The sequence below is a fragment of the Mustela erminea genome, chromosome 17, assembly GCF_009829155.1.
Source record: "Mustela erminea isolate mMusErm1 chromosome 17, mMusErm1.Pri, whole genome shotgun sequence".
NCBI lineage: Eukaryota > Metazoa > Chordata > Mammalia > Carnivora > Mustelidae > Mustela > Mustela erminea.
Genome location: NC_045630.1, coordinates 18,833,303 through 18,847,769, shown reverse-complemented (window position 1 = coordinate 18,847,769; position 14,467 = coordinate 18,833,303). Strand labels below are relative to the sequence as shown.

The 14,467-nt window shown below is 45.7% G+C and overlaps 1 protein-coding gene across 1 annotated transcript in view; it reads right to left on the bottom strand.

Moving 5' to 3' along the window:
* Positions 1–14,467, bottom strand: part of LAMC1 (laminin subunit gamma 1) — a 124,751-nt gene that overhangs the window by 23,605 nt on the left and 86,679 nt on the right. Inside the window, exons 4-13 of the mRNA XM_032319174.1 lie at positions 13,677–13,843; positions 10,450–10,638; positions 9,525–9,642; positions 9,048–9,146; positions 8,820–8,956; positions 8,142–8,264; positions 7,865–8,054; positions 7,249–7,361; positions 5,113–5,334; positions 4,813–5,001 (exon numbers count right to left, since the gene is read on the bottom strand). Coding sequence (XP_032175065.1) covers positions 4,813–5,001; positions 5,113–5,334; positions 7,249–7,361; positions 7,865–8,054; positions 8,142–8,264; positions 8,820–8,956; positions 9,048–9,146; positions 9,525–9,642; positions 10,450–10,638; positions 13,677–13,843 — 1,547 coding nt within the window. The remainder of the gene's footprint in view (positions 1–4,812; positions 5,002–5,112; positions 5,335–7,248; positions 7,362–7,864; positions 8,055–8,141; positions 8,265–8,819; positions 8,957–9,047; positions 9,147–9,524; positions 9,643–10,449; positions 10,639–13,676; positions 13,844–14,467) is intronic.

Sequence of the window (14,467 nt, the reverse complement as noted above, 5' to 3'; positions counted from 1 at the left end):
CATGACAGAGTGACAGGGTTAAGGGCTACTTCACTGGGTGGTTAGAGAACGCTCTGTCGAGAAGAGATACCTGGGATGGCAACGGAAAGACAGGAAACAACGACAACAAAAACCAGCCATGCTAACATCCAAGGAAAGCACGTTCCAGAAAAACGCGATAAGCTTATGGAAGTAGTAAGAGCCAATCATGAAGATCATAGTATTAAAAAAAAAATCTGGTTTAAATTAAGGTGCAATGAGGTGATATTAGAGGGTTTTTAAAGTGACATGCCCTGATTTACATTTTTTTAAAGATTTATTTATTTGAGAGAGAACGAGTGGGGGGCAGAGGGAGAGGGAGAAGCAGACTCCCCACTGAGCACAGAACCCTGACACAGGGCTTCATCCCAGGACCCCACGATCATAACCTGAAGCAAAGTCAGATGCTTAAGGGACTAAGCCACCCAGGTGCCCTCGATTTTTCATTTTAAAAGGATTATCCTGCAGCAGGTGAGAATGGGCTGCAGGGAGACCCAAGAGGAGGCTCTTCTAGGTGAGAGACCACAGTGGTGTGGACCAGGGCAGTGGCAGTGGAGGCCGTGAAACTCAGTCAGATGTGAGATCGAGCCTGTCACACGTGCTGGCTGACTGCTTCCAGGAAATAAAAGAAAGAAGAATCAAGGACAAGCCTAGGATTTTAGCTAATAGCCGGAGCAACTAGGTGAACGGTAGTCTTTTCACTGAGATGAGTAAGACTGGGGGAAGGACAGGGTTGGGATTGAAGAAAAAGGGAAGATGTCAAAGATTTAGCTTGGATTTGCTTAAATTTGTGATGCCTTTAGCCATCTGACTCAAGGGGAAAATTAAAAAGACAGGTTCAAATTAGCAAGACCTGAAGAGAGTTTAATAAAGACACCAACTATAGTGGGCAAGTGTGTAAGCAATCCCAGGGGACAGGGCAGCCCCGGGGGTAGCGACTGTGGGGCTCTGTGACCTGGGCCTCAGGGGCTGGGTGGAGGGAGCAGTTAAGCACAACCTCATGTGACAAAGGGCTGTTTGGAGAAAGCCAGCTTCAGGAGCTGAGAACCCTGAGGAAGGTCACTAAGCCACAAGGACCCTCCTCAACCCCAGAGGGGGCCTTGGACTAAAAACTCTGCCCCTCCCCCCCAATCTCCTCTAGGCGCTTCCTGCTCCCTGAACACAAACGGAGGGCCCATGTGATGCGTGCATACAGGTGCCCAGGGGTGGAAAAAATGAAGAAAGGATGGACAGGGGCAAATGGAAGGCTTGCAGCCCACCAGCCAAGCGAAGACGGTGAGTAGGTTCTGGTGCTCAGCAGAGAGTGTGGTCGGGACCTAAGACAGATTTTTTCAGGAGGCACAGAAAGTCTTTTGAAGCTAGAAGACAAGATCTATTCACCTGAGGGGAGAATACAGATGAAGTGGACATGGGAGTGTCAGGCTGAGAATCAGAAGTGATAAAAGGAGCCTCAAGAGAAGAGGGACGGAAAGAGACCCAAGAGAGGGCCGCGTCCCCAAAGACAAGAGGAGAAATGTGTGGGGTGGAGTGAGCAGTCACCAGGGTCCCACGCTGCTGAGACCGGGTCAGAGGAGGACGGAAAACTGACCCCTGCGTTTGGCAAACGGTGGTCACTGGTGGTCACTGCTGAGCCGAACAGAACAGAACCGAACCTGTGGCTGGGGGCGGGCTGGGCGAGGAAGAATGGATGCTACATGGGCCCTTCTTGTCTCTGGTGTGAGCAGTTATCAGACCCTCACCCAAGATCCTTCTCCAGACCATGATTAGGGCAGTATGTCAGCTTTGCTCTTTCATAGGATCACTTGGCCATTCTAGATATGATCTATATTTAAAATGTTTTGAAACCTGTTTTGAATAAAACTTTTTTTTTTTATCTGGTAGAAAACCTAAAACAGGGGTGCACGGGAGCCCATGGAAAGCTTGCTAAAGCATGCCAAAGTACCTTCTGGCAATAACAGCTAAGCTATCCTTTTGTCTCAGAGTCCAGGATGTAGGTTCAAGTCCTGGATGTACTACTTACATGACTCTGGGCAAGTTAGGTACTTTTTTTTTTTTTTGCCTCAGCTTTCCTGATCATCCCCTCCACCCTGGGGGAGGCATTGTTCTTTCTCCTCTAGCATGGTCTTAAAATTATCTGTGTTTCCAGCTATACTTTTAGCCCTTGAAGAGCAGGGACCATCTCTTATTCATTTCTGTATTCCCAATGCCAGGCACTCAAATAAATGTGATAAAAAAAAATCATCATCATCATTATTATTAATTTGCCTCAAAAGATCATTTTAAAGATCAAACGTGAAGCACAGCATGTGCGCGGAGCTCAGGGGCTATATGTAGGCAGTTCTTCTGTTCTTCGGTTGTCTTCTAAATGAGAAACATCTTACCCCATATCTGCAAACTCTACTCTTTAGCCAAAAAATATCTGCATTCATTCAATAAGCATACATGTCAGGTGTTATTCTGGGTGTTAGGAATACAAAAGTCAATGGAACAGACAAAAGTCCCTGCTATTGTGGAGCTTAACAGGTGTTAGGGGGTTAGAAGGGGGAAGACAGACAGAAAAATACCAAGTGGTTAAAAAGTGCCATGAAAAAAGGAAAGCAGGATATAGGACTAACGAGTGACGGCATCATCTTCCGCAGGGTCTATGCTGCTTTGCGCGTGGACCTCTACACACCCATGAACACCCGCAAGTCAGATGATAACTAACAAAACAAAACATACCTCAGGAGTCTTGTGTGAGAGAATCTGGTTACAGACTAACAAGTTTACAACATTTTGCCAGATCTAGAGGACACTCCATCGCTCCAGCATGTATCCCAAGTCGCCTCGACTCACCATTTGTCTTCTTCAGCATGGCCATGAGAACGTCTCCAGTGCTTACCTTAGTTTTAGGCTTGCAGTCGACCCAATGGACCAACAGAATGAGCAAACGGATCTCTCATCAAAATGCCATATTAAGTACATCTAAGAAGAGAGTCTGCAGGGGGATGCTTGCTATATGCTGCGGCAGCAGAGTGGAAAAAAGGTCCTAACAACTGAGGGAGTGGTGTAGGGCGGGTTCACCGCGGAAAGTGATGTTTCAACCCAACTCCAAGGTAAAGATCGGAGTTGAACAGGAAAAATGAGGTCTGGGTGGAACAAGTTGGGGTAAAATGTTCTAAAGAAGGCAGACTGTGCATAAAAGGACATAGAGTGTGGCTGATCCGATGGATTACAAGAAGCCCAGGACAGCTACAGCGGAGACCACAAAGGCAACAGAGGGTAACGGGGAATGAGATCCGAGAAATCCATCTATGAGCCGCTGATGGGCCACTGTTTTATAATACACGTATACAAAGAGTAAAAAATCTGAAAGTCTACACTGGTTTCTACTTCTTATTTTCTCAACTACCTTTTTTTTTTTTTTAAAGATTTTATTTATTTATTTGACAGAGAGACATCACAAGTAGGCAGAGAGGCAGGCAGAGAGAGAGAGAGGAGGAAGCAGGCTCCCTGCTGAGCAGAGAGCCCGATGCGGGACTCGATCCCAGGACCCTGAGATCATGACCTGAGCCGAAGGCAGCGGCTTAACCCACTGAGCCACCCAGGCGCCCTTTCTCAACTACCTTAAGCAAATGATTGACTCCCCCCTCTGTGTTGCAATGCCCTTGTGCTCGTGTCGGGTCGGAGGAGTCGAAAAGAGAAGATGGGGTATTTTGATGTTTCCCAAGGATTAAAGAGTGTTTTGATGAGGTACAAGAGATACAAATTATTAGCTGAGTGGTATTTTTGTCTCACTTATTTCCAGGCAGGGATATCTTTTGAAGAAAAAGTTTGTGTCAAGGGTTCTATCAGAAGCCTAGCCAGAACCTCGCCATCACATGGAGGCTGAAGTCAGTGGAGGAACGGTCACCAGTGAGCCTTGGTCTCCTCAGTCAGTCAGCAGGACTGCTCCTTGAGTAGCTAGGAAAGATCAATTTGTAGGTTCTTATCAAAAAGAAAGACTCAGAGAATAGGAACAGATGTCTACCCAAAGCTATAAAAATATTTTTTCCTGGGCACCTGGGTGGCTCAGTGGTTTAAAGCCTCGGCCTTCGGCTCGGGTCATGATCCCTGAGTCCTGGGATCGAGCCCCACATCAGGCTCTCTGCTCAGCAGGGAGCCTGTTTCCCTCTCTCTCTCTCTGCCTGCCTCTCTGCCTACTTGTGATCTCTGTCTGTCAAATAAATAAATAAATAAATAAATCTTAAAAAATATATATATATATATATACTTTTTCCTAACTAAATGTGAGGGGCTCTGATGCACTGAAAGGAGGGGCTCTGATGCACTGAAAGGACTACTGAAGAAAAAACAAAATGAATTTAAGAATTTAAAAAGTACCACTTTGTATCAAGAATCCCAGGACAGCCCCACAAACTAAAAATCAAGCGTTGGTTCTCATCTTAGGTGGGAGAGCATATGGGGGTGGTCATGAGCTCCTCCAAGGACTAACCAGGCAGCTTGGACATGTGAGTGACTTCATGTCTCTGTGCCTCAGTGTGCTTAGCTGTAGTATGGGGATCCCAGCAGAACCCACGTCAACGGCCTGTGAAGGTCACTGAGGCAGAAGGTGTACAGTACTTAGAGAAGTAAATGTGTTAGCTATTGTTTGTATCTGATATGCATTTTATGAATCCATAATAAGTCTCTTTCATGCACAACTTTTGCCCGCTTAGATGACTGTAATCACGGCGCCAAACAGCCCAACAAAATCTGCAAGTCCCCCAGGCTCTGTGCCCTAATGTATTTTTGTCAGAAGCAACACGGACTGACCAGTGGTGCCGGTAGGACAGTTGGTGCACACCACCTCCTGCGTCTTGGGGACGACGGCGCAGCTTGAGCCCCCAGGGCACGGGCAGGGCTGGCAGTCGGAGGAGGTGCCCGAGGTGGGATCGCCGTAGTACCCATCGCCACACTTCTCGCAGTGGGGGCCGGCCGTGTTGTCTCTGCAGTCACAGACGCCTGTGTGGAGAGGGGGTGTGAGAAAACAGGCAGGTGTGCCAGCAGGTAAGACCAGGGGCCCGTCCGCTGGAGAGGATTTTAGTCCAGCGGCCCCAGAGCTCGTTGTCTCACCTGTCTCGGGGTCACAGGTCTCGCTGTGTCCGTTGCAGGTACAAAGCACACACGGGCTGTACGGCCCGAGACTCGGAGTCTCTCTTCTGTAGCCCGAGAGGCACATCTCACAGAACTGCCCGCCGTATCCCACAGGACAGGTGCAGGACTCCACCCAGGTGGCAGGCACCCCGGGCCCCGGGCGAGCGCTTGTCAGGGTGACATCATTCAAATACCCAGCACCTGCGTGTGGTGTAGATCAGAGAGTCAGTGAACGGGCTGCTGTGTTCCAAAAGCTTACAGAAAGGTAATAAAGCTAAAGAGGAATCAGACACAAAATTCCAGAGACAATCAGCTATTGGCTTAACTCATCTATTGGGGGGAGATAACTAGAAAACAGCATTTACGACAGTCATGGGGCACCCGGTGCTGAGGATCTGAAAGGGCAGGACAGCAAACATATCTTAAACACACACCCAACCAGCTCTGTGGGGTTTGACAGGTGTCTCAATCACCCATATATAAAAGTAAAGGCGCCAGACAGTATTTTGGGCCAAGGGGAGATCAGAGCAAGAATGCAGGAGACAAGAAGAGTCCGTAGCCATTAAGCAATGTTTTTGTTCTTTGGCTACAAAAGCAGGCCCTGACTGTAGAGTTCAGGGGTAAGAGAGCAAGGAACACACCTGCCAACAAGCAGCTCTCAATTATACCTTTTTTGGCCCCGCAGAAAATAGGAAAAACTGGTGACCAAGTTTTAATATTCAGGGCTACTTTGGCAAACGTGCAATTACACAAAAGCCAGTGTGCCGTATGTCACAGTGCTCCCTGCTTCCAGAAGAAAATTAAAACAGAGGAAGCCGTGAACTGGTTTAGACCAATCGGTCATCCAACCCAACAGGGCCCGTGACGGCCTCAGCAGGAACATGCCCCCAAGAGGCAGTCCTTAATTACATCATCCTTTCCCTATGTCATGAAATTTCACCTGCCTTTTATAGAATCCTTAGAAACTGACCACCTCAGGCTGAAGGACATCTCTTCTATGACTGCTCTGAACTTAGCTACTTTTAATACATTTGTGGGTTTTGTCAACAGCGAGATCATGAGATATACCCACTGGGTGATATGCTTCCAATTCTAACCATTCTTACATCTCCCATCCATAAAGCGCTCACCCTCTCATCGAGTCCCTACTCTTGAATGATAATCCGTCTCTTCTCCTTCCCTTACAGCCAAACTTCTTTAAAGAATAAGCTTTATTTTACTTCTTCATCTTCAAATCACTTGTCAAAGCCCTGAAGCGTAACTTCACTTTCAACACTTCTTTAAAAAAAAAAAATCACCGATGATTCCTTAGTCCCCAATCCGAAATCCAATGGCACCATCTTTAAAAACCCATTCATTATTTCTCTTCCTTAAATTTCTTTTTTCTCCCTTAAGTCTCAACACATGGCCCTTAGATATCTATGTTTCTGGGGTAGTCAACCTTTCAACTCTAGATCTCCAGTCCTAACTTATTCCTAAGCCCCAGACCGTTATTTCTAACAACATACAAGATACTTTTGTCTGGATATTCACGTAGGCATCTCAAAAACCAACACATCCAAGCTGCAAGTATGACTCACCACGCCACACCACCACCCCTCTGACTCCACCCAAATAGCCTGAGCTTTCTACAGAAAAAGGTCCTCATTTAAAAAAAAAAAAATTATAAGGAAGGATTTTAAAGGCATATTGGAATCAGCTCTGTTTAACATGATGATGAACCTTCACTCAGAAATTTATAGTTTTTCATGATTTAGCTAATAGTTTATAGGGCTTGATAATTAATAGCAATAAACAGAAAGAAATAAAGGTTAAGCATGTGAGCTGGCAGAACAACATGTAAGATTCTTAGACTATGTTTAGATATAAAGTCACCTCATTAGTCTTAATCATTATAAAACAATGCCATTTACTAATTCTAACAAATTTTCTCCAGGTCCTTGAAAGTGGTTTAACAAGTGCATTAATTTTATACATAATTCATGTATACTGAGATAATTCATTCACTTCTATAGGACCAGTGCTATAGTATTGGGACTTTAGAGACCAACTTTTGCATTATGCAGACCCTTCTGCCCAATCATCTTAATGTTCTCAAATTCTATCATAACTTACTTCTCTCACTATACGTCCCACGGATTTTGATAGAGGTCAAATTGTTTAAGAGCTTCTGAAATTCGAAAGGGGAAAGAGGAGGCCTCCAAGGGTAATCTGTTGCTTCGTGGAGCCTAGAGAGAAAGAAAGGGCCACATTAGCCTCTGTCAGGACAGCTGTGGGTGCTGAGAAAGCATTTCGTATGCATTTCTGCCACCAACAGTGCAATGCTCTGACAATCTAACCAAGTCAGAAACGGGCCTGTTGGTTCAAAAGTACAGCTGGAAAGAGTACAGTAAGTAAAGGGAAGGCTTCCTCTTCCAAAGTCACCTTTATAACGCAAACTTTTTTTTTTAAGATATTATTTATTTGACAGAGATGACAAGTAGGCAGAGAGGGAGGCAGAGAGAGGGGGGAAGGGAAGCAGGCTCCCCGCTGAGCAGAGAGCCCAATGCGGGGCTCGATCCCAGGACCCTGAGATCATGACCTGAGCCGAAGGCAGAGGCCTAACCCACTGAGCCACCCAGGCACCCCTCCAAACCTTTTTCTTCAACAACTTGAGGCCTGATAAGCTTAGGTAAAGAAACCACTTTTACAGCTCCGCTCAAGTCAGACTTTACAAAGAAGACCATCTTACCTGAAGACGTATTTCACAGTGGTCTCGCTCGGATAGGCATTGCCCTGAGCGATCAAGGGCACGGACACTCTCAGGCCAGCTCCCTCGAGCACCAGGTCTTCTGCAGAGAGGCGAGTATCTCGCCTGTCCACCCGGAAGGAGAAGGAGAGGTTCTGACCGTAACTGAACACCTGCTTGCCCAAGAACTTAGCTGCAAACAGACACAGGGGTGGGCGAGGTGAGGAGGAGAGTAGACAGGAGCACTCCTCACCCCAGACTGCCGCTGCGCCTGACTTACCGGGAGCAATGAAGTACCTAGGGAAGTAGCTGTCTGAGATGACGGCGATATCCTGCCTCTCAGAGGACCACTCCAGCGACGCTTCAGAGCCGTCCCTCTGCTCCACGCGCCACCCGTCTTCATCTGCAAGCACAGGAAGGAAGCACATCACACTGTGAGCATCCTGAATTCAGGTCCTTTATACAACACCAACAAACACGGAAAGTCACCAATAAGTACTTCTGAATACACGGATCCTATGACGGTACCTGTGTGTGCTTACCCTCAAGCTATATTTTGATTTTACAAAAGTTTATACTATAGTAAACCCTAAATCCATATGTTTTCATTAAATTGAAAAGCCAAACAGGGGACGCCTGGGTGGCTCAGCTGGTTAAGTCTCTGCCTTCGGCTCAGGTCATGATCTCAGGGTCTTGGGATCGGCCCCTGCATCGGGCTCTCTGCTCAGCGGGGAGCCTGCTCCTCTCTCTCGCTCTCTCTCTCTCTCAAATAAATAAAATCTTTAAAAATAAATAAAAAATAAAAAGCCAAACAGAGAGCCAAACAAAAAAATCATTAACATTTAAAAACGGAATGCTACCACCATCAAAAAATCCTCAAAAAGTTACTCATTTAAAAAAAAATACCATTAAGTCCAGTCTCATAATTCTGGGAGACAGAAGGGAAGGTCCAAATTACCGATCTGAAAGGTAGAGGTTATCGGATAGACGCTGTAGCCGACAGCATTAGTACACACAGAAGAATGCCCGAAGCAGAAGCAGGGTGTGCAACCCCTCGGGTTGGAGGGTTCCAGATTAAAAAATCCAGGTTTGCATCTGAAAAACATAAAGATATAATCAGGAGTTTCTTGGACTTGAAATATGAGGCCAGAAAAAAACAGTACGGCCAGAGGAAGAATGCGCTTACCTCTCGCAGCTGAAGCCTTCAACGTTGTCTTTGCAAACACATCTTCCGGTTTCAACATTACACTCGTCCACGCTGCCGGAAGGATTGCAAGAGCATGGCCTGTGGATGGAGAAAGGAGTAAAACAGAGAGAGAAGAGAACTGAGAAAGAAATTCCACTCTTAAAGTCCACCTTTTGTTGGACATGTTAATATTTTTTTTTTTTTTAAGAAAAACATAAAAAAGCAAAAGGAGTCCTAAACTCAGTTTCATGTCTAGATTTGGTTTCAATCAGGGATACCTATCACATTTCCATACTAAAAACCCTGCTTCAACTGAGTTACAAACCAAACCCGGACCATATTTACAGCCAGAAGTTCTTGACAATTACTGGGGGGGGAGAAAACGTTTATAATGCTGAAGACAAGCCACGAGGACTCTTATTCTTGATCAACCACGTTTAGAACCTGCCCCCTTCCCCTGGGTTTGAAAAGTCTTACCTGCACCCTGCCTCGGTGAGAGAATGGTACCCGGGCTGGCAGCGGTCACACTTATCACCCATCACTCCCGGCTTGCAGCTACACCTGCCGTAACTGTCACACTGTGTGCTCAGAGAACCTAAAATTTAAAGAGCTTGTCAATGACCACAAATGCAAGTAAATATGTCAAAGAAAAAAAAAAATGGGTAACAAAAAACAATGCCTGAAACCCAAGATGTCATCTCTAGATGGTTACCGAGAGAAGAAAGATCAAACTGTAAATCCTAATAATCTCAGAATCATATCCTTCCGAGCCATACCATTTTAACCTCACCAGACACACACCCGGCTCATCAATGTTGAGAAGCAAATATGTCTGCACCCAGGGATAAACCGCTCCCCAACCCAGTCACTTCTCTGTGGACAAGCACAGGCTCCTTAAGGCCCATGTCTAGAATTTACGTATCTACAGGCACAGCAACATAAAGGTCAGACTCTGGAAAGAGGAGAGCAGACTCAGAGCATCCTACATCTCTGAACACACACAACACGCTGGGGAAGGTCCAGCCCTTTAAGGATCGTGAACGAAACAAAATTATTAACGAGCAAGAACTCACGAAGCAGCTAACCTTTTCCAGTCAAAGTTCGTATGGTCTCCAGGATCGGGTTACTAATTATTTACACAAAACCATGACTCAGGCCAAGCCCACACTTATTTATATACACTAGCAAATCACTGGGAGGTTGAACTTGGTTAAAGAGAGTGGAGGTGGGGAGGGTCAGGCACATCCTGTGTCATTTGCCTGGGACAACAGTGCACGTACTTCCACTCTTCCCCTGCGCAGGTGCCTAGGAAGCAGAGCTTTGTTTTCTGGGGGCGGGGGGGGGGGTGCGGGGTTTTGTCTTTCAATTGGTCAGGCTGATGCTGGCTTTGCCTGTCACTTACCCACGGGACTACAGTGACAGGGAGAGCAGGCTTCGCTGTTCCCGAGGCGGAAGAAATTCTCCCGGCACCTCTCGCAGTGGGCGCCATCTGTGTTCCCTTGGCAGTTGGTACAGTGGCCCCCGTGGCCGGTGGACCGGTAGAGTTCAGGGTCAAAGTAGCACTCCTGTGAGCGGCCATTACAGTCACAGGCTGTTGGCCAAAAAACGTATGAGTGATGTCAGATCCACATTCCTTGGCTGAACGGCATTTCAAAAGACTCTGAGCAAACCAAACCACCATCTCCCACATCTCTGGGGCACAATGGGGGCCAGAAAAGAACGCCCACTTGAGGCGTTATTCATTTGAAAACAAAAACAGGAGGTCAATGAGGGTTTAGATAATCAGGCTATCGGTTTACCCAGAGATGGTCTTATCACAATTCACGCCATGGTAAAATACAAGGAATTCCTGTACTTAGGAATCTCCAGGCAATTGTTTATATACAAGTGAAAGGCAAGTCAAATTGCAATTTTTCCGAATCTTTATCCTTCGTTCTAATACCAACTCCAGCAACAGGGAACCAGTTTATATTCAGGCTTTAATTTACCTTAACTCTTCAGGTCCCAATTGAAATAAGTTAAGATACTAACGTTCTAAGTGCCAGATTGCTCGCAAGGCCAGACTGGTGTAACCTGATACATATGGGTTAAATGAGCGCCTCTGTGGAAGGAAGCAGCACTGAAGAAAAATCTAGCTTCACTAGACACGTCTGTCTCCTGGGGAGCCACAAAGCCAACAGCCTCCGTTAAGTTACTATGTTCCCTGCGGAACACAACTATATTTTAAGAACAAGTATATGTAGTCACAGAACTTCTTTTCTGTGTTTATAATAAGTGTATTTTCTTAGAATTACTGATGTCACACAAAATACCGGCAGTATCTTGAGCACTAAATACAGTTTTATTTGATTTCAGATAAACCAAGTTGTTTTAAAGAAATGTTTGAATAGGGCGCCTGGGTGACTCAGTGGGTTAAGCCTCTGCCTTTGGCTTAGGTTGTGATCCCAAGGTCCTGGGATTGAGGCCTGCCTCAGGCTCTCTGCTCAGCAGGAAGCCTCCTTCTCCGGCTCTGCCTGCCTCTCTGCCTACTTGTGATCTGTCAAATACATAAATAAATAAATAAATCTTTAAAAAAGAAAAAAAAAAAAAGACTGAATATATATTTTTTCTTTCTTGTCACCTCCCCTTCTTTATAACCAGTTCTTTCACAGTATTATACTTGAAAACTTTTTAGCAACTTGAGTCACTGGCACCAAAAACTAGAGTTGTGTTAAGTAACTTAGAGAGCTCCCTTTCTCCGTCTCATCTCTCAAGTCTCCCTAGATTATCCCGCACATCCCACCCCAGGCCAAACCCAGCCCAACCCCACCTAAACACTTTGGTGCCCTGGGACCATGTAGCAGAACAGTCCCCTTGTCTACACTGTCCTAACCCACAGGTAAAGCAGGCACCGTGTCTCCGTCACCAGCAACCGGTAAGAGAGAAGGCTGTAATCTTCTCTTCTCCAACCCCAGCATCCTGACAATACTGAAGTACTGTCCCAACGACCAGAAACTTAGTGCTGAAGGGACCCAAGGCAGGTTGATTTAGTTCCTTATCAAAGTCCTTTAGAAACAGTATTGGGTTCACTTGCCAGTCTGGAACATTTTCATAATGTTCCTAGAGAGACTCAAGATATGACCCCCATCAGGGCACCCCAGTGGCTCAGCCGGTTAAGCCTCTGCCTTCAGCCCAGGTAATGATCTCAGGGTCCTGGGATCGCGCCCCACATTGGGCTTTCTGCTCAGCAGGGAGCCTGCTACCCCCCAACCCCGCCTCTCTACTTGTGGTCTCTCTGTCAAATAAATAAATAAAATCTTAAAATTTAAAAAAAAAAAGATATGACCCCCATCACTAAGCAAAGTACTTTTCAAACACATGTGTACATTTAGTGAAATGTCATGTCTTGGGGCATTTCACTGTTTCCGTTAAGACATTTATCGTTTAGCTTCTCACACTAGCTGTTACAGTTCAGTCAAGGACTGAAGCTCAAGCAAGTGCCTAGGAGTCCTAGAGGGGGCTGTATGATTTACCTTCAAATCTGGGATTTGCTGAGGAAAAGAAAAGATAAGAAAACCTGCTCTAAGGCAACTAAGAGAAATACTCCTGAGTCAAGATACTGGTCGTTTCTCAAGGTTTCTGCCAATAATTCCAGTGAGCTCAGAGTGTCTCTCTTATTCCTTTACCAAGAGTATATGACAGGGGTGCCTGGGTAGCTCAGTGGGTTAAGCGACTGCCTTCAGCTCAGGTCATGGTCCTGGAGTCCCAGGATCGAGACCCGCATCAGGATCCCTGCTCAGCGGGGTAGCTGCTTCTCCCCCGACCCTCTCTCCTCTCATGCTCTCCCTCTCTCATTCTGCCAAATAAATACATAAATAAATCTTTAAAAAAAAAAAAAAAGAGTATATGATAAGAAATATTTATAAGGTCATAAAAAATTATAGCTGCTTTAAAAGTTTCTAATTTTTAAGTCCTTGACAAAGCATAATTACATAGCTTCATGGTTCCTTTCTCCTGAGGCTTCTTTCTCTATCTGTCCAGAATAAACCAAGCCATTACTAAGGGATAAAACAAGGTGCAGCCTTTTTCCTTTTACCCTTCTCTAGAAATACTAAGATCTACTTTCCTTCCCAAAGCCACCCACCTCTACATGGGAGGAGCAGGAAAAGTCTCCCTGCTGTGCTCTTTAGTGAAATAAAGGAAGAATAATTTTGAGAAATAATTTTTTGAATGCAGCCTTGGTCCAGAACTCAATGTACTGAACACATGTTCATCAATGACCCTGACTGCTGGTAGGAAAATATTTTAATGAGCAGCTAAGGCAAGACTAGATAAACCGTATCTTGTAGTAGGCTACACTGGCCTAGCACTTGGATCCAAGCGAAGTTCCAAACCTTGGAGATGCTGCTCCCACTCTGATACTGAAACTGAACAAAACGCAACGTGCTTTGTATTCGTAGCCAACTGCCTTCATCTATGATTTTCCTCTGATGGGCGTACAGGTTACCATTCTACGCTTCCCGATTACAGAAGCAGCACTGCCTTTCAGAGTTCTCCTTTCAAGGAGGAACAGAAGGAAGTCACCCATTCCTTCTCCCCACTCTGGAAGTCCTCAAGATAATTTAGTGACGGAGGCCAAGGGGCACTCACGCAGGCACTCGCTGGCGCTCTCCGCAGTTGCCCTCCTCCACGGCCGGTCGTTGAAGAAAGGCAGGCACTTCTCACAGTCCACCCCGTGAGTATTATGTTTGCAATTACACACCAGCTTGTCAAACTCATTCTTCACACACTCACTTGCATGGCCGTTGCATTTACACCTGGGAAGAGAACAGACAAAAATACGAAATGGCCACCAAGTCCCAGAAATGGATGCAGAAAAAGGAGGTACAAAGAGAACTAAACACAACCCCAGAACAGTTTTTTATTTTTTACTTACTTATTTTTTAGTTTTACCATTCAAGACTATACACTGAGGAACTAAGCAATATTAAGTAATGACTGAGTTTTCAGGTAGGAAGAAAAATTAAACAAGCCAAAAAACCCTCCCCCCAAAACATCTTTACTTAATAGGGGATGGAGCATTAACCAGACATGGGAAGAAAGTCTCTAGCAATTTTGGAGGCTTCCGCAATTTCTAGGATCACTTCCTGAAGTCAACTGTGTGTATCAAGCAGCAGCCAAGTGTGGAGGTCATGCAGAGCAAGGACCCCGAAGCCTGGCTACATGGGTTTGGGAGCTGGCTCTGTGACTTACCAGTGTCACTTAACCTCTGCACCTAACCTGTAAGATAGGGACGATGACAATGTGAATTTCACGGGGTTATCAGGAGAACCAAGAAGCTGCTCTATTCATGTGCCCAGGATTGTGCAGGCACAGTACAAGTGAAAAAGGTGGTCATGGCTGTTATGTGTCATAATGATTTTAAAGTGCCCCGATCTGAA